The sequence below is a fragment of the Euprymna scolopes genome, chromosome 9 (genome assembly GCF_053919585.1).
Source record: "Euprymna scolopes isolate OS-2025 chromosome 9, ASM5391958v1, whole genome shotgun sequence".
Classification (NCBI taxonomy): Eukaryota; Metazoa; Mollusca; class Cephalopoda; order Sepiida; family Sepiolidae; genus Euprymna; species Euprymna scolopes.
Window position 1 is genome coordinate 62,781,780 of NC_136490.1, and position 21,778 is coordinate 62,803,557.

General features: G+C 32.8%; 1 protein-coding gene across 2 annotated transcripts in view; it reads left to right on the plus strand.

Annotated features, from left to right (window-relative positions):
• The first annotated feature begins 14,365 nt into the window (after nt 1-14,365).
• LOC145284543 (cilia- and flagella-associated protein 263-like) overlaps nt 14,366-21,778 on the plus strand; it is a 46,331-nt gene continuing 38,918 nt past the window's right edge. For both annotated transcript variants that reach the window (XM_080133448.1, XM_080133447.1), the window contains exons 1-2: nt 14,366-15,133; nt 17,957-18,254. In XM_080133448.1, coding sequence (XP_079989574.1) covers nt 15,021-15,133; nt 17,957-18,254 — 411 coding nt within the window. In that variant the 5' untranslated portion in view covers nt 14,366-15,020. The remainder of the gene's footprint in view (nt 15,134-17,956; nt 18,255-21,778) is intronic.

A 21,778-nucleotide genomic window follows, 5' to 3' on the forward strand; every position in this document is an offset into this window, starting at 1 on the left:
TATATATATATACATACACATAGATATATATACACACACACACATCGTAACCTCGTCATTTGCCCTTATTCTCTTACATACTCAATCCATATCATTAACGATTACTACTCTATCACCTTACATTCATTAACCCTTACCCTCGAGTGGCCTTCGGGTCTTGATAAACAGTGATTCCATTGTAACCCCCCCCCCCCAAATAAAAACACCTGCGACATGCCTAAATTTTTAACGTCAACTACGCCCATTCAAGAAGGTTGAAATGTCCGACGCTGAACGTCTATTGCTATATATCCAGGGAATACAGCCACCAAGAAGGTAAACTTCTCTCATATCATTCTTTTTATTTACATGTTCACGAAGATTTCTCAATAAAGTTGTTTTAATTATTAGGAGAGACTTTGTCTTTTTTTTTCTTTAATAATTACTACAATTCAAAGATCGTTTTCACATTCTGTTATAAACAAGAACCATAGTCTAAAATCATAGCCATTTTTCAATCATGAATTAACTCATTTTAGTAGTGGAATTTTACCTGTAAAGTCCGAAGTTTAAAACCTTTTAAAAAAAAAACACGTTTTTTTTTTTTTTAATGAAATCTTGGTCCTTGCTCCTTTAATCGAAAAAAAAATTAGGGCTTGAATTGCATTTTTCGAGGAGTTATAAGCTTGGAAAGATGGGGTGGAATTATTCGCTATTTTCACGAAATTTCTGACACTGCTAGTGGAATGGCTCTTCATCGCGAGGGTTGAGTTTTTAATATGGAAAAAGTCTGGCTCTTCAAAAAGAGGCACTCTGAATTGGGACAAAATTAAAAATTGTCTCAGTCTAGAAGGATTTATCCTTAACTGACCGAGAAAAAAAAATGTAGTGCAATATCAGAATAGATACTACATTTTTTCCTGTAAGATAATTGTAATTTTTTAACGAAAAGTTAGATGGAGAAAAGATGTGCATTAGCAATGAATCCTTAATCGTAAAAAGTAAATACGTTTTATAAATTTTCTTATAAGTGCATTATCACTAAATAATCACAAGAAATAGGTTTTAAATTATGTTGTCATGAAAAATTGAACTTGCACCTGTTGAATACATTGGTAGTCATTGAACGCCATCGTTAGAACGCATGCAACTAAGGGCGATAACTCGATCAATTAGACTCTTGGTCGAGTTATTGCCCTTAGCTGTTTGAGCACTTGCGAGGTGAACATCAATTTCACACTATAAGAACATTCGAAAATCTAAAAAATAAAAACAATTTTTGTTTCACTAAAAAATTAAATATTTATGATAAAAATTAATAAGTCTGCATAAAATAAAATCCAAATCATATTTTAGTTTGAGTTGTTAAAAATACCAAAACTCCATATTCTTAAATAAGAGAAAAATGTAAGCCAAGTGTAGCTTTTAAAGGCATGCCTACAAGGATGAGCGTACTTTGGCCAACTATAAAGTAATTAAGTAGCCCTGTCGGCATTACCCGGTAGGGACACCTCAGGTAATTGGCAATAAACTAATCATTTCTTAAAGAGAAGTTAAAACTTGGAGGGTGATCCTCTTGAAACTGAACAGAAGCATACCGCAGTTCGATAACAATAAAGTCATAGCTGGTCTGAGTGTTGAGGACGTATCCCTCGACGTGCTAAGAAGATACCTATTCAAGCTGCGCCAGGTAAGTATGAGGAAAAAGTGTAATATCTGTTCTGGTAATACACTTCATCTTTTCTGTTCTTGGTCAGTGAGGAAGAAATGATTTTTAATTAAGGTGATTTTTAATTTTGTCCCAATCCAGAGTGCCATTTTATAGGGCAATGGATTTTCCCCACATTAAAATCCAATCTGGTGTAGAACTCTACCCGTCGTGGAAAGGCAAGTTAATAGAGAATTATGAATGTGTATGGAATCATTATTATGAGTGTGTATGGAATCAAAATTATGAGTGTGTATGGAATCATTTTGATTTTCAGTTTAATGTTCTGTTGCAGACTAGGATATGAATATCCTAACTCGCTACAAAAGAAAATAATGAAACGAATGGAAAGAAGGAAACAAAACTCAATTGCTGGATAAAATAAACATGTCGTTTATTTTATGTTGAAATATGAATGTTTTAGGTTTAACTTGTGTTCATGTCTGCGCATGGAAAGAGGAGTGAGTAATGTAGTGCAACGAGAAATGGCAGTCCAGCGTGTGGACAAAGAAAAAGATAGAGGGTTGACATCAGTAAAGCTGCGTGCACATGTTGGTACTTGTCCACGTGGAAATGTCTTCAGGCCACTAGCTGTGGACGTGAACTTGTCTGGTTGATGGAAAAAGGGAAAAAAGAGTGAGAAAGTCAATCCAGTTCATGGAGAGAGAAAGCATATAAAGTGTACATACTGTCTGTTAGCTCTTGCCCCCACATATAATAGCAGATGGCATGAGACGCGTGTGCTCCAAAACGGGGCCATTGGTCCGTCGACCGTTCAGGTCGGAAGTTGGTTCAAAAAGGGCAGGAAACAGCTTGTCTCTTGCTTTTATAGTTGTTTCCGGTGATCTTTTGCCCATGTGTGGATTTCCTTTAAAAGGGAAGTGACGTTACCCATGTGTGCGTATGTGTGCGTATATGTGAGTACATGTGTGTACGTTAGTGTGTGTGTATGTACGTGAACGTGAATATATGTACGTGTGTATACGTGCACGCGTATATTTGTGTGCGCGTATGTATATGACAAGAAATATGGTTTGAGATGTGAACGCGTGTTTTTGTGCGAGATTAGAAAGGGCTCGTACAGTTCTTAAGAAATAAAATTGGTTTCTTTAATACAACAGGGGCACATGAGAAAATGATTTATTTATTTATTTGTTTGTTTATTTACGAACACAAAATGAACCGTAATACTTGACTTTTGGTTTTAAACCTTAATTTAAGCCAGAAATAATTTTTTATTTGTTCGTTTAAATGTTACAGTTTTTTTTTATTTTCGAAGATTTAAACTAGTAAAAACAAGTCGACTATTTTGTAATCTATTATTACTAATAGATTAAAAAATAGCCGATATGCTTGCATCCCAATGATTTAAAAAATTCGAGTAACTATGAAGCCATTAAACTGCTGAATTCGTAGTTTAATGCTTAATCTTTAATAATCAAAAGAGTTTGGATGGAGACATTGTATATCATAGCCAAATTTTATTTCATTACAATAAGTATCTTATTAAAACAAGAAGCGATTTCATCCAACCTTCGGACATGAACACTTTCTCTAAAATTGGTTTTGAACACCACAAACATAAAGAAAGAAAAAAGACATCGATCATCAATTAATGTACAGGAATTACTATACAAACTGTATAAATGTAATCAAATAATATCTATTTTCTAGAAAGAAAGTATTGAGAAATGTCATTGCAAGATTGTGCAGAGTGGTATGGATTCACAACAAAAGTTCAATTAAGGGGAAATAATTTAATAGGCGATTAATTTATTATCCATTTTCATAGTTTGGTTGGGTGTTATGTACACGGAAATAAAAGTCATACAAACAACAATTCTGTTCAATAGCATGCAAAGGTTTGGTGATTCTTCGAAACAACTCCTTGATTGTAGGTTTCAAAGTATACTCAAGTATAATTATGAACATACACTTGTGCATTCAATGCATAGGCTGTTATTATCCCACCTGTTGTGTCAGTCCAAGATTATTGATCGATACATTCCTTGCTACCACAAAGAATTCTCATTCCAAGAAAAAACCGCAAGTCCAATTTATAAACAAACAATAGATGTTTCTTTTTTGGGAGATTACAATTGATACAGGTTTTCCTAAGTTGTATGGCAAACTTGTAGAATGAGAAACACGATCGGAACTATCATTGTATTCTTACACTTTCTCAAATGTTGAACCAAAGTTAAAAGTTAAAATGCCTCTCGGAGCAAGACAAGAAATCTCACCTTCAGAAACCTCTTACAATTAAAACAAATTTATATATATATACATATATATATATATATATATATATATATATATATATATATATATATGTATATATATATATGTATATATATATATGTATATATATATATGTATATATATATATGTATATATATATATGTATATATATATATGTATATATATATATGTATATATATATATGTATGTATATATATATATGTATGTATATATATATATATGTATATATATATATATGTATATATATATGTATATATATATATATGTATATATATATGTGTATGTATATATATATATGTGTATATATATATATATGTATATATATATGTATATATATATATGTATATATATATATATGTATATATATATATGTATATATATATATGTATATATATATATGTATATATATATATGTATATATATATATATGTATATATATATATATGTATGTATATATATGTATGTGTATATATATATGTATATATATATATGTGTATGTATATATATGTGTATGTATATATATATATATGTATGTATATATATGTATATATGTGTATGTATATATATATGTGTATGTATATATATATGTATGTATATATATATGTATATATATGTATATATATATATGTATATATATGTATATATATATATGTATATATATGTATGTATATATATATGTATGTATATATATATATGTATGTATATATGTATGTATATATATATATGTATGTATATATATATATATGTATGTATATATATATGTATGTATATATATATGTATGTATATATATATGTATGTATATATATATATGTATGTATATATGTATGTATATATATATGTATGTATATATATATGTATGTATATATATATGTATTTGTATATATATATGTATGTATATATATATATGTATGTATATATATATATGTATGTATATATATATGTATTTGTATATATATATATGTATGTATATATATATATGTATGTATATATATATGTATGTGTATATATATATGTATGTGTATATATATATGTATGTATATATATGTATGTATTTATATATATGTATGTGTATATATATATGTATGTATATATATGTATGTATATATATGTATGTATATATATGTATGTATATATATATGTATGTATATATATGTATGTGTGTATATATATGTATGTATATATATATGTATGTATATATATATGTATGTGTATATATATATGTATGTATATATATGTATGTATATATATGTATGTATATATATATATGTATGTGTATATATATATATATGTATGTATATATATGTATATGTATATATGTATATATATATGTATATGTATATATGTATATATATATGTATATATATATATATGTATATATATATATATATATATATATATATATCTTTATATATATATATATATCTTTATATATATACATATATATATATATATATATATATATATATATATATATAAATCCAAAAAAGTTGATTAAATTTCCATTTCCACAAGTTAAATCTTAAGGAAATGCGTAATTGGAAGATAGTCCAAAGTAATCCAAAAGGCAGAAATCCGTGGAATAATTCACAAATGGGTACAAAGAAAAATGGAATGAGTTCAAATAATATTATTAAAAGAAAGATAAGATGTGCGTAGAAAAAGAAATGGCTGTCAAGGCTTCCTATTCCCTCTGCTTCACTATTTGTTACTTTTTTTTGCTACCTCTGTGATCATTTGTAATCGATGCTATTACTACAGTAGCATACAGAGAACGGGATGTTCACTGTATATAGAGAAAGAGAGATGTCGAGATTACCATTTTGTGAAACCTTATTCGATGGATGAAAGAGTTGCTGTCTTTGTGGCCTTTCTGGATATGAAGAAACGGGTCACCACTGTTTTGTTAAAAAGGACAAAATTCTTCATCAACAATGCAAATCAATTGATTTAGTAATAAAGTTTCACTAATGCAACAAACATGACCCAGAAAGAGTTATAAAAACAGGAATACAAAAATATGTTCAAACAATAAACATATATGTACTATATAACCAAGGTTAAGTTTCGAGCCTTTCATCTTGCCTTTTGCTGAAATTATGGTGGGAGGTTAAGGATTGAAATATTTTGTGTCGACTGGACTCTCAAATATGACTGATCATAAATTATAGCAAAAAGTTTGAATAGAAATGCAAAAAAAGTTTGAATAGAAATTACACAAAAAATGTTTTGATCTGAGCTAACAAAATAACAAAAGGGGTCCACCACTTTCAGGGGATCTTTAATTAACTTCATTAAGGAACAATATTTATTTTCAAAAAAGAAAGGAAGTGTTGTTTACTGGTGTAAGCATCATGGAATAATTCAGTAGGCAATTAGATAAATTATCATCCATCTTGGTAAGAGTTTTATTGAATGCTTATATGCATAGGAATAAAAGTTATGTACATAGTAGTTATATTCATGGCGCTGATAAAAGTAAGTGCCCTCCTACACAAAAATGTTCTGACTAAACAATGTATCAATCACTCCATGAGTGAGAACATGCTAGCACAAATGGTTACATTGACCGATCGTAATTATATAACTACTACAATGCTTATTTCAAAGTAGAAAATGTTTAAAATCGTTAGTATACATTTAGATACATGCAGAATTTCTGATGAAAATAATAAATGCAAAAATGTTTACTTTAATTCAACCAAAAGTGCCTCAGGTTTTCACCATTATTTCAGAATCCATTCAGTTTATTTTTAAAATTATCTACATTAAGGTTATTTTAAACTTATTAAAAAAAAAAAAGACTGTTCTACAAGTTGATTTCTACCAAATGTATTGCAGTCATTTACATATTAATACACTTGAAAAAGTGTTGTGATATCATCCCGATTTAGGTTACACAATGGATACTGTTTCCAAATTTTTGAGATGAGGATTGATAATTCGTATCAGTTGGATTACTGTTCTCATCTTGAGTGCTATTTTCACACCCTTTCGGGCGATGGTAACCTTGACCTTCTTTAGGTATATCTTGTTAAACTTGGGAATCGTTTTGTTGAATTAGGATGACTGGGTAGAAGTCCTTAGTAATTTGTAATTGTATTTTGAGTGTCACCCACACTAGGTATTAAACCTTCAACCTCCAGAAAGGTGTAATTTACAACTAAATTTTACCAAGTACCTTATCCACCACACCACGGGTCCTTGTGGCAACATAAAGAAAATAAAAAGATCATCATCATCGTCATCATCATGTGATCACATTTTCATCATATCATCATTAGTACCATCATCATGATAATATCATCATCATCGTTATATCAATCATCATATCATCATCATCATCATCATCATCATGAATCATGAATCATGAATCATCAATCATAATAATATCATCACCTTTATTAATCATAACAATCATTTTATTATCTTTTTTCCCTTGGTCAGGAATTGGGCGTTTTCCAATAGCCTGCAATTTCAGTCTGCAAACTCGCCATTCTTGATGATTGATTCCATTCAAATTCTCACTAAGGTTTGCATCCAAGTTCTCTTAGGTTGTCTCATTTTCTTCTGACCTTCCACTTCAAGGTCACTCCCTCTTCCTATGCTTATCCAAGAGTTGTTCATCTCAACATGGCCAAACCAAATATAATTCACTGATCAACATCATTTTCTCAAGCTTTGGTGTATTCAGCCTCACCAACATTAGAGTTGATATGTTGGGTTTGATCTGAGCTAACATAATAACAAAAGAAGCCCATCACTTTGACAGGATCGTCGTTCAACTTCGTCTCAGTGCAAGCATTTAATATTTTCAAAAAAGAAAGTGTAAGGAAATTCATATTATTTGGATTCTTCAGACTACTGTTCTCATCTTGAGTGTTATTTTCACGTTTCGGCTGATGTAACCATCAACCTTCTTCGTGTGTATCTTGTCAAATTTTGGAATCTTTCCATTGAACTCGGAAATTTGGACAGAATTTCAAACACAAACGGAACCCTTTATTTACTTCATGGGGGTAGCATGTTCTCATCCTGTCAGCCATGAGTGGATAGAGATCCCAAGTAATTCACAATTCTATTTTTCAGTCGCCCTCACTAAGTTTAACAGAAACATTCCCGAGTTCGACAAAATACACCTGAAGAAGGTCGAAGGTTACATTTACCGATATGTTGTGAAAATGACACTGAAGATGAGAACAGTGGTCCGATGAATCCAAATAATACGAATAACCAATCCTCATCTCAAAAATTCAGGAACATGTAAGGAAATGTTGTTTGCAGTTGTGTGCATCATGGAATAATTCAGCAGGCAATTAAGTAAATTATTATCCATTTTGGTAAGAGTTATATGTTGAGTGCTATATGAAAAGAAATAAAAGTTATGTACATTGTAGTTCTATTCATGGTGCTGCTGATAATTTGTCACCGTCTTATAGTTGTTGGCGATGCTGATGAGTAGGTTTCACCTAGCATGGTGAAGTATTGTTGTAGTGTTATCATTGCTGTTATGAAAAAAGAAAGAGTGAACGAAGAGTGTTTGTAGTTGGCAATACATCATTTTGGTAGATGAAAAATGGAAAAAAAAAACGCTGTTTATAAATCAAGCGTTTTTGTTGGCAGTCAAGAATCTTGTAGTTTCATGTAGCAATGTAGATATCTTGGATAACGTTGATTTAGTTTCTTTCCAAATCGGTGCTTTTATAGATAACTTCATAAAAGGTTCTAGATTCGACAATCTCTTAGAGCACATACATTTGATTGGTTAATCTGTGTGTCGGTGACAGTGGCGTAGCTAGACCTTTTGCCGCCCCGAGGCGGTAGTAAAATTTGCCCCCCCCCCCCGGGGCATTTGGGTGTCCGGAAAATTCGTCCATGGAAAATTCGCACGTGGAAAATTAGTCCATTTTTTATTTCTTTTTTTTTTTTTTTTTTTTTTTGCTAGGTAGGAAAACTGGTCCATTATTATTAAGTTAACATTTATTCTGTAGTTGCTTAATTTTCATACCTTGCGAAAATTAGTTCTACGGTATCTAATTTTCCTAAATTCAATTAAATTAAAATTAAAATATGAAAACTGATTTTTAATATTTTTTATTCATTTGAGATTTTATCTGTTTTCCTTTTGTTTTAAGTAGATGGTGGGGGTTGCCCGGGGTGATTTTGTCCGATCCCCCAGCTAGCAATTGTAAAGTTTACAAGGAGTTATAAAAAGTATGCTACAAAAACAAACGTTTGATACTTTCAAAGTCTTAGCCTCATGAATTGGACAGTAATAAAATTAATGAATTCAAACTTTCGCATCTAATGTTATTTCCTCTTTGATGTCGGTGTATATACACCCAAATATCCAAATTTCTTTTCGCACCTATTCGATAAAAATTTATATGAAAGTTCCCCTTTAAGTATGAATTTGTTAGCATTTTTTTCGATTTTCCCCTTTTACCATCTCAAAATGCCGCCCCCATGCCGCCCCCCCCCCGACGCTCAGAAAATAGGGACACATTTTTTCTGATTCCGATACCCCCCAAAATTCCAATTTTTTACAACCTTTTTGGTATAAAATTTCATATTTTTTGTTAGCTTTTGTTTATTTTTATTTATTTATTCTACTTTCTATTTTTACTCTCTCAAAATGCCGCCCCCTGACATATGCCGCTCGCAAAATAGGGACACCTTTTTGCGATTCCAATAACTACAAAAGTTCCCATTTTTTACAACCTTTTCGATATAAAATTTCAGATTTTTTGTAAGCATTTTTTTCGATTTTCCCTTTTACCATCTCAAAATGCCGCCCCCATGCCGCCCCCCCCCCCCGACGCTCAGAAAATAGGGACACATTTTTTCTGATTCCGATACCCCCCAAAATTCCAATTTTTTACAACCTTTTTGGTATAAAATTTCATATTTTTTGTTAACTTTTGTTTATTTTTATTTATTTTTTCTACTTTCTATTTTTACCCTCTCAAAATGCCGCCCCCTCAGGTGTGCCGCCCGTAATTTTTTCAAAAACTGCAAATTTAACCTAAATTTAATGTAACTGTTTAAACAAACTATACCTCATTTGATTGAAGTTATTTTTTTAAATTGATGTGAACACTAGAATATTTCAATTAAAAGTCAAATATGGACAGGTAAAATTATAGAGGAATAAAAGGCGAATCAAATGAGGTATAGGTTGTTTAAACAGTTACATTAAATTTAGCTTAAATTTGCAGTTTTTGGAAAAATTACAAATGCGGACTTTCTTTTTGCCGGCACTGTATATATATATACATTTTGACATACAGACCCCCCTCCCTTCTTCATTTTTTGTCAATCTTGACCTTAAAATAAAAAGCCGAACATATACTTCCTGTATGAGGAGGGGTGAGGAAGAATGTAGGGAAAACACACACACAAAAAAAAAAAACAGAAAAAAACAGCAGACCTTCAAATTCTGAGAATGAAAATCCGAATTTTGAAAGTGTTTAAAAACTATTACTATAATATAGTACAGTAGAACCTCGGGATACGGCATTAAAAACTAGTAACAAAATACAACAACAAAAGGTCACGTAGGCAAATATCGTCTTAAAAGTAGAGATTTTGCTTCATGCTTTCATTAAAATTAAAGTTTAGTTTAATTGAGATTTATAGCAAAATCTTTGTAGTGTTTATTTATTGGTTGCTGATTTATTCAGCGTTTCCTGGATATCAACTATGTCAAATAAAAGCTAGTTCAGGTATGACCCCCTCGCTTTTATGGGTTAAATGATACAACTGTTCTTCTAACAATTCATTTACAAAAGTAAAACATTAGATTAGAAAAAGGTTATTTGCATTAAATGACTGTAAAGGTTGATAATAAAATCGTATTCCTGTCTATTTGTTTGTTTGTTTGTTCACAAATTTGTTAATATATACAAAAGGTATTTTTTCACAAATAGATTTTAAGACTGAAAACTGATTTCTGACTGCTCGCTCTCTCTCTATCTATATATATATATATATATATATATATATATATATATATATATATATATATATATATACTATTTATTCAAAAGGGATCTACATTCAAGGGGTTATCTCATTTGCCTATTGCATTAAAGAAAATCCGTTTTAATAATTAGCTTTAAATTTTTAACAGAAATTAGTAATAGAATATTTTAAATTGTCTATTTAGAAATATTATATAATGTTGATTTATTTTATTTTTAATTTAATTTATATTTAATTATTAGTATAACCAAAATCAGCCGCGCTTAAAAACGGGGGCAAGTTTTCATTTAACCTATGAGATTTTATTTCACCGTTTGAATTTCATACATGAAAATAACTATGTTTTTATGCTTCCAAAAATCCAAAATATGGTCAACTTTCAGGAATGTCGAAATAACTTAGGATATTTAGTGTATCTTAAATAGTATGTGAGTAAACCCTCTGGGTTTTACCTAGCAGCGCTGGATATGTACAGCTAGTATTATTATAATAGATATAAATGCAATTATTTAAAATCAGGTTTTTCATAATTTTTGGATATGTTCCTCACTGCAACATGATAATTAAGTAGATACTGTTGGGTTTATTTGAAATTCAATTTTTCGAATTTTGCTATTATAACAAAGAAGTACGAAAAATCCGCAAAACTACTATTTTAAGTAGATTTGCGGGTTGTTATGTGTGTAGAAATGCATATAATATGAACAACAAACATGGATGCTAGGGACAAGATTCATATCGTAGTTTATTCTCCATAATGGCTATATTACAGATACCCCACACCAAGGTGAGTTATGCCGGCCAAGGGAGGTAAGTAGGGGAAGTGTACCTCTACTAGGAGAGTTACACCTAAAGGGGAGCTATTGTTTATACACGTAACATCTCCCTCCTTACAGGGGAAGAGAGAAAGTGTGTCCTTTTCAAAATTCAGGTAGATCATTCACAATATCTGACAGGCTTTCTTATGACTCTGCCCGATCTTGTCTGTATTGGTGATATTGGTCTCTCGTTTGGGTCTTGTTGATCTGCTGGTGTTTCCATCTCATTTTGTCTATTTGTTGCATTGTCTGGGGTGAGTCTTTCTATCTCAGAGTGGTTGTAGATGATGCCTCTTGGTTGGTGTATGGGGAAAGAGTGTTTTGGTTGTATTGTTTTGGCGTATGAAACGACGGTTGCATTTTCAACTTCGTACGACGGACCAGTCAACCTTTTTCTTACTGTGGCTTCCTCCCACTCTCTTGCATGAGGTCTTAGAGGCTGGATCCAGACATTGCTGCCCACATGAAGTTGGCTCAGTTCTCTGCCTTTGCCCTGCCGCTTCAGCTTCTTATCTTCTTTCTTTTGTGCCTCATAATGTGAGTAAGTGTAGCTGGGCCTCAGTAGGGCCTCGGTGGTTGGTACTGTTGCCTTTGTCCATCGGCCTAGCAGTCTCTGTGCTGGACTAGTATTGAGACCTTCAGTGGGTATATTTCGCATGTTCAGTAGCCCAAGTAATAGGTCCTCTCCCGAAGCTTTGCACTTTCACATTAGACGCTTCATAATTTTCACAGCTGCCTCAGCAGTACCATTTGCTTGACTGTTCCCAGGGGATATTGTTTCGTGAGTAAACGCCCAATCTTTTGCGAACTTCCGAAACATGTTAGATGAGAATTGGGGTCCATTATCAGAAATGAGGATGTCTGGTATACCATATCTAGCAAAATGGCCTCTAAGACGACTGATCACTGCATCTGACGTTGAGCCATTCAACTTGTCCACCTCAAAAAAACTGCTATGCTGGTCCACCGTGACCAAATATTCATTTCCACCCCATGAGAAAATGTCGGTAGCAACTCGTTGCCAGGGTCTCTTTGGTACTTCTGTGATTATCCCACCGCTGCCACCATGTTATGTGTGTAGACATGCATATAATATGGACAACAAACACGGATGCTAGGGACAAGATTCATATCGTAGTTTATTCTCCATAATGGCTATATTACAGACACCCCACACCAAGGTGAGTTATGTCGGCCAAAGGAGGTAAGTAGGGGAAGTGTACCTCTACTAGGAGAGTTACACCTAAAGGGGGGGGGGTATTGTTTATACACGTAACACGGGTCGGCTCCCATTTAAAACAAAATGAGACGAGAGACAAGCCAGGAATGTTTTCCACTCTCGTTAATTTTAAGTAAATGAAAATTAAAAAGAAAAATTGTCTTCTTAAAAATTATTAAAAAATTTTTTAATTAAATGAAAAATTATAATTGATAATTAATGAAGAAAAAAAAAGTAGACCATGGTTTTGAGACTATTTTCCAATTGTGTAGGTTTTCAGCATTCCAGATTCACTTTTCAAAAGACCATCAATTTGTTACCGTGCTATTATCAGAACATCCTTTGATGCATTCCTCAGTCCAAGTCTTGTTCCGATTAATAGAATGAATAAAGTGACGCTAATCATGATTTGAGACCTGCACTTTACAAATTTTAATCAGCATAGTCGTTGTAAATGTGATTATATTATTACAATGACATAATATTAATTACTACAATACACAGATTCTAAAAAAGAAAGAAAGCTAGTCGAATTAATATAAATGTCATGGGAATTAATTTAAACACAACTGGGTGCTTAACTAATGTGCACGGAGAACAAAAAGATAGACCGTGGATTTAAGACCATTTTTTGATTATGTAACTAACTAATATAACAAATTTTAATTCCTTTTGTACAAAAGGAATTAAAGTTTGTTACATTAGTTAGTTACATAATTGTGATAATTTTTGTCCATAAATGTGTTTGAGGTGACAAAAGGTTATTTTTTAGGAATCAATCCAGTGAGATTAAGAGTCTTTAGGTGTATGGCATTCGCGTGTGAAGTACATATTAGTGATTTTATGTCAATGAGACGGAGTCGAACAGCGAGTTGCTCATTCGTGAGACTGCATCCTGAACTGAACTGAACTGAACTGAACTCTGACTCAACTGATTTGGATTTCGCAGTAGGTGATCATCTTATTTTATATTTATATAGTAAAATGAATGCAACTGTAAAGTTAAAAGAAAAATATCTAAAAAAAACATGATTTCCTCAGTCGGAGGAGGTTTTCTCTTTTAATCTGTTGTTACAGTTCTTTTACTCAAATTCTATCTGACTCTATGTAAGAAATACATATTAAATCCCCACGACTATGCATGATTCCAAAAATCTAACATTTATTTCCAAGAACTTATTTCCAAGAACTATGAACATCTTATAAATCATTTACTGACTGAATTTTCTCTCGTGTGTCGACACCGCACACGCATATTAAAATACACCACCAAAAAACGTATTTATCTTTATTGCTAAATAAAACCTTATTATAAACGTTAAAGTTTTGTTTCACCATTAGACTGAATTTGGCACTTATTTTTTTGTTTATGTTGAGGTGTGAGCGATTTTTATCCATGTTCACGTCGCTGATGTGACGCAGGCATCGATGAGGATTGGCCATGCCTTGTTATCACACCCCACCGTTACAATGGTGACCCGACGTCAGTTAATCGGTCCACCTCCACCGTTACATACTCATCACGGAACGAAAATGTCAAATTCCAAAAATCATATAAATTGATCAAGTAGTTTTTTTTAACTAAGAAAATTAAATTTTATAACAAAGTGAGACAGTTTTTTTTATCGCCCATGTTGAAAGAGAAAGACAACTCAATTTGAACTATCGAGATCCAAATTAGCTTTATAATGGAAACATACAAAATGGTATTAAAATCGCTAAAGAAAGTATTTTCTTATTAAAAAAAACAACTACTTGATCAAGTTACGTGATTTTTGGAATATGACATCTCTGTTGCATGACATGTATCATAAAGATTTTTTTGTATTTTTTTTTTTTTAAATAAGTGTAATTTTAAATAAGCACCCTCAAATGTGGCCATTGGTTCGCTTACAGAATGAGACACGATCGAGCGGAAGTGACATTTAAAGAACCTTGATCTCACAAGTTGGTTGGAAGTGATGGGGGCAGGTGTTAGGAGAGCAGGTGAATGAATTGAGGTAGAGGTGAGGCGGCCAGTGTTGCTATAGTTACGGAGCACAAGCTATCAAAATGGCGGATCGCTCTTTCAGCTGTAGTACTGCAACAACGAGTAACGAGACGGTTGACGAAAGACTCAGTGAATTGACGAGCGAACAACTTGCTCTTGCAGTTAAAGACTTAGAGTAAGATTTTTTTCAATTTCGTCTCAGTTTCACTTTATAAATGTTCTTCGTTTTACTCTATAAATTTAAAGTAAAATGATCGTCCATTTTTTTAACCTCATAGTATAGGACAGAACAAGTAACCACTTTTAAATACAAAAAATGGTTACTCGTTCTGTCTTACGTTATGTTGTCAACTACTGGGTGATTAATAACGCTTTCTGATCAGGAAGTAGGTGATTATCTTATTTTATATTTATATAGTAAAATGAATTCAACTTTAAAGTTTAAAATGATTTTCAACTATTTCCAGGGTATTGCACACACACACACTCACATACACACACACACACACAAAAAAAAGAAAGAAAAAACACTAATTTTTATTTTTTCCGTTGACATTGTAGGAGCAGGCGGATAGGGCAAAGGTAACTTTTCTTTTTTTTCTTTTAGAAGGGGGGGGGGGTTCTTGTTTTCTATGTTAATTCACTGTAAAATAATCCCTTACAGACATGAAAACTTTAATACAAAAAATAGTTACTCGCTCTGTCTTATGCTATGTTGACAATTACTGGATCATCAATAACACTTTCTGGCCAGGAAGTAGGTGATCATTTTACTTTATATTCATACAGTAAAGTAAACCCCACTAAAAAGTTAGAAATATTTTTCAACTATTTTGAGGGTGCTGATATGTAATCGCGAGCACGCACGCGCACACACACACACATGCACAAATAGGCCCCTATTTTTATTTTGTCTGTCAGCAGTGTAGAAGCAGAGGTCAAAGGTAAACTCTTACTTTTTTCCTTTTACCTTTGTCTGATTTTGCTTTCAACATTAATTCATTATGAAATGATCTTTTATAGACATGAAAACTTCAATGATCAATTCATTGTGAAATAAGCACTTTTTACTCCCAAATCAGAAGTAGAAAGAAGTCAGGTATAATAACAAAACATAAAAATAAAATTTCCTTCAAGTAAAAATATATATAATGAAATTATTGTGTACTATTCAAAGTAGCAGCAATAATGAATGTTGTTTTTATGTATTGTACTCTAGATTGAGCAAAAGCTCAACTCAGCAGTTTCTTTCAACCAATTACAATGCAAGAAATATTCAGTCCGTAAATCTTGTGCATAGTATAAAAACCCAAACACACAGTTTTCTTTCTCTTTCCTGTTTTCCCATTGGGACAAAAGCCCTTGACAAATGGAACAAAAACACGCACCTGCTTCTAGCTTAGCGAAGTGTACATACATGCTGCTCACTAATTGCATGTACACTGTTCATGCATACACTCTCTTGCCAACGAAATAAGCATGCTTATGCTGTTTAGCTTCCTTCTACGGTCGAATGATGTGACACAAGAGTCAGAAAGTGAGATTTTTAGAGCCAGTGCCCTACAGGAAGAGCACTCTGACCTGCAAAAAATGTCTTGACAGTTCCATTGGCATTCCCTGGTAGGGACATCTCAGATGATTAACAATTAGCTAACCTCTTCTCCAATGGTGAAGATAAAACCTGGGAGGATGAACCTCCTAAATCTGCACAGAACCCAAAGCCATAAAACAGGGAACAAGTCATCTCAACAATAGCCTATACTCTGTTGATTTTGGTGCTGAGGGAAAACCCCTGGCATGCTGATATACACATACTTCACTATGCTTAGCCCTTTTACACACATGCAAATGCATATGGCGCCAGCCAAAACAAACATGTATACTCGATTTTGCTGACATTCACTCCTGACCTGAAATGGAAGATTTACATCAAATCTGTTGCCAAGATTGCTGGAAAAATGCTTGCATCATTTTACTGCTCCAGAATGTTTCTCACTCCCAACGCAATCCTCTGCCTGTATAAGAGCCAAATACATCTTAAAATGGAGTACTGTTGCCACATCTTGGCAAGAACTGCTTGGAGCACCTATCCTGCCTTGATAAAGTTCAAAACCAGCTTTGAAACCTACCTTTTTTTCCTTCCTGCAACCTCTCTACCACAGAAGAGATGTTGCAAACCTAACTTGCTCTCTCATTATATTCATGGCAAGTGCTCATCTGAGCTTCAATCTATGCCCCCCCATTTGCCAAACTTTCACAAAAAAAACACTCGTCTAACTACAACTACTGTCAACAATTTCCTTTACTCTATATCTCTGCCTAAATCTAAATGCAAATTCCATGAACAAAGCTTCTTTCCTAAACTGCCTGCCTGTGAAACTCAGTTCCATTGGTTTGCTTTCCAGATGACTGCAACATGGTCGTCTTCAAGTCCAATGTAAACAAGTTCATGTTGAACCATCCTCAGTCAAATTCTACTTAATTTCCATCACTAACAATCACTATGCTGTTGTCTCAGTGAGTACCATGCACTCATTAACCCTTATTCTCGATTAGTTCTTGGGCTTTAATAACTGTTGACTCCCTTGAAAAAAAAATCACGTAAATTCATCAAGTAGTTTTATTTTTTATAAAGAAAATTATTTTTAAGCAATCAAAGTGAATCCGTAGGCATTACAACAAAAATTTTGCAAGTTACCTCCCTTTGTTTCTTGAACTTGCTTTCAAAATGGTAGGTGAGACAGTCACTCCTCTGATACTCATAAAATGTGATTTTCTCATTTAAAAATAAAACTACTGTATAAATTTATGTGACATGGGTACATACATCAGACAAATTTTTTTTTTTAATTTTTATTTTGAAATATAGGTGAAATTTTGGACAAAAACGACAGTAAGAAGCTTTTTGGCATCTTTGAATAAGGTCAGTTACCGCAACATGTGTGTATGTTTTTTCATAGCTTTCTAATTGTTTTTTTTTTCTCTTTCTTATTAACAGAGATAAAAATGGCGTTCTTGCAATTGAAACTGAAATGTTTGAACGATTTTACAAAAAGCAAGACACCAGCTCGCTTAACCTCTCAACGTCCTTCGCCCCCACTTCCCATGCACCTGCAGGTGAAGCACCCCGACCAACAGGCAGGAAGCGCAGCAAAGTCCGATGCCATGCCATCGACCGTACGATACGGCTAAGCACTGAGCAAAAATGCAACATTTCACAGAAGGAAGTCGAAAGAATAAAAGAAGAAATGGCCAAAGCAGAAGAAGACTCAGAGAAAGTATTGGATTTGTACAAGGTGAGAGAAGAAAAGTTAGTCAAAAAATACCTAATCTATATACTGTATAGCTTATACAGGTAGTTGGAGAAGAGTATATGCAGACAGATTTAGAATACCCGTCCCAGGACGGGTAAAACTAATTCCTGAACAGAACAATTTTGCACTACTTTTATGAAGTTAAAAATCAAGATATGATGATACTAAACCTTATGTCTAGAATTCTTATTCCACAATTTTGATCAAAATGTGTTACATAATGTTGATTCTAGAAAATGTCCAAAATTTAAGGTTTCATTTGGTTTGGTTGTTGTGTTTTATGGCATATTGATATACCACTGTTGTAGTATGTTGCTGGCCTGTGCAGTTCTAGGCGATAGGCGGTCCTTTGCCTTATAAACTTACCTCTTCTTAAAAGAAGAGGTAAGTTTATTGTTAATCGCCTGTTCCCCCCCCCCTTACAGTGGAATGTTACCAAGGTTGCCTAGGCATTTTTTGCAGGTTAGATTGCTCTTCCTCTAAGGCCCTTCAATCCCATTTTCCGACACTTGTGTTACATTTTCCTTGCTTAGGAGTGGGGGGGGGGAGATAAATAACCTTTCCCATGTTTTAGCCATTGTTCCTTGCTTAAAAAAATGTGTGTATAGGTTACCAAACTCTCATAAGTTATACAAGTCAATGGTGACAATCTTTTCATGCTTATGGTACTCTGAGACAATTATCTACAAATGTACTATCAGATGTATGTATGGAATACTGTTGCCGGTACTAGTGCATATTACGAACTGGATTTCTGTAAATGTCTGCTTGAGGTTTGCCCGGAACCTGACGTAAACCACCAAAATATGCTGAGTGCCACCAAGCAAATGTTAAAAACACTAGGAAACAGAAAAAAGCAACATTCATCAGATACGAATTACAATTAAAAAAAAAAAAAAAATGGAAAAGCAATAAACTAAAATATAACAACAACCTACCGTAAGTTTTATGAATAAATGTTGTTTTATTTTTTGTGTAAATAAATAGAATTTTTTTTTTCTCGCGTGATTAAAAATTATATATTTTTTTCTCGTGTATGTATTTTTTTTGTGTGGGGGTTAGAGTTAGAGTTTAAGGTTAAGATTTAGGGTTACGGTTAGTTCTTCCAAACAAAAACGGTATGTTCTGAGTCCACCCCACGTTCTCTTCTTCAAATTGTTTTTTGTGATCATGTCCTGCACTTAATTTCAGATGCTATCAATTTGTTCTGTTGGCAATATACTCTACAACTTGTCCATCAAAGTTAGATTAATTGCTCCATGATTTAAAACTAATAATTAAGATTTTTTTTTTCTTTTCTTCAATTTATCAAAGTCATTTGCTCAACTTCTTATAGGTTAATTGCGTTTGTTGTTGCATTCTGATTGACTCATCAACTTTACGAGCATTCAACATATTCCGGCGGTCCGTGTAAGTTTCTTGTCTAGCCCTATCAGACATCTACAGGAATCCAGTTTGCAATATGCAGTAATACCCTATTATCATATTTGGGCTGACGAATCTCTGACCCATTTGAGAGTACTTGATAAGGTGTAGAACCGTATCTGTAATTTGATTAGTCCCTCCCTTTCTTCTTCTCTACAACTCTTGTCGTACAGATGTAATATAGTCAGTCTCAATCTTTTTTGCATAAATACTATGATGGCATACGTCTTTTATAATTGTCTCATTTATTCCCTGCTTCCTTTGTTTCAGTTCATTTGACTCATTGGTCCCGTGGTTTCCATCAATTTACTCTTTTGATATCTTCCTATTCCAGTAGCTTCTTTCCAAGAACTACAGTCTAGTGAAACTCTTTTCCCACTGACTGTTTTCTTCCTAACTATAACCTTGGTCTTTTCCAGATTAAGCCCAATAGACATCCTTTGCCTTTGTTATGGAGCATAAACGAAATCACATGACATCAGGTCAAATTCGGTTGCCATCTTGTTTTGATTTCGCCTTTCCACCATAGTGTTGGCATATTTTTTTCTTCAATTTTACATGCATAGTACTAAATGCATTTTAATTCAAAATGATTTCTAATTTATTAATTATTTAACAAACACAGAGAACCAAATTTTCTTCTCACATTCTGCTCTGGCCTTCTCTTTAATGATTACTTACTAGAAAAGAAAAAAATAAAGTAGATTAACTGAAATGTGAAATTCCGGTTGGCAAACAAAATTTCCAGCCGCTAGATTCAAATTTTACTAGCTAGATTAAAAAAAAATCTCCAGATCTAGTGGGAAAATTTGGCTAAATTGGCAGCACTGATGTTAATGCCTGAATCTGGTACATAATTCCCAAAAATAACATGACCTCTTTCACCTGCTGATTTTTTCTCCAGATATCCTTGATTCCTATCTAAGGTTGGGACTTTTGACTAGACAAGCTAAGAATAGAACAGGATGGTAAGATATTCGGTGGGAGTGTGGTGCAGAGCAAATAGCCGAGTCTTCTTGCTTCTAGTATGATGAAGATAAAGGAATGAGGAGCTTTGGAATGGGTGGAGTAGAGTACTCGTTCATTACGCTAGTTTATAAAAATAATTCTTTGTCTGAGGCAAGCATATGAATGGGTGTATTTTTTTTCCAGTGAATCTAAATTAAAAACTACTTTACTCCATTACATCTATTTTTATTTTTTTCACGTATCACGCCTTTATTATGATGTGGATGGGTGAAAATAAGAGATGCCAAAACAAGCATATTAAACAAATGAGTTTCCTCATCTAGTATATACATGTGTGTGTGTGTGTGTGTGTGTGTGTGTGTGTGTGTGTGTGTGTGTGTGTGTGTGTGTTCCGTTATAGAGACGTTGATTTAATTTGAATAAAATGAAATATGCATCAGGTACACTTGAAAGTCAAATCACAATATTTCAAGCGCATCTGATGCGAATTTTATTATATATATATATATATATATATATATATATATATATATATATATATATATATATATATATATATATATATATTATAATATAAAGCTGAATGTCAGTGTGTGTGTGTGTGTGTGTGTGTCTGGTCACGATTAGGCTCCTATATGGTTGACTATTTTAAAAAACTAATTACATATAATGATAGAAGATGTATCGAGACACAGGAATGGGTATGTTTGATCTGGCAGAATGGTGGTTCATTAAAATTGTGGGGTTTGCGTTCACGCCTGGCCCCCAAAGTATGGAGATAAAAAATGAAAAAAAAACGTTTACAAGGGTTTTTGATATAGATGTACATAAGAATACTTTGATAAGTACGTTTCAACTTAAATAGGGATGGTATAATAAAATTGTGAGGTCTGCGTTCACGCCTGTACTCCATGGAAATATGGCACAAACTTTAACAAAGACTTTTCAGATCTATTTGCATCAATATACTTTGATAATTATGTTTCAGTTTGAAGAAATATGGTATAATAAAATTATTGGGTGTTTGTCACGCCTAACCTCCATAGAATATAAATATGTCATAAAGTTTAACAAGGTTTTTTAAAAGGGAGTGAGGGTCCACAATAACACTT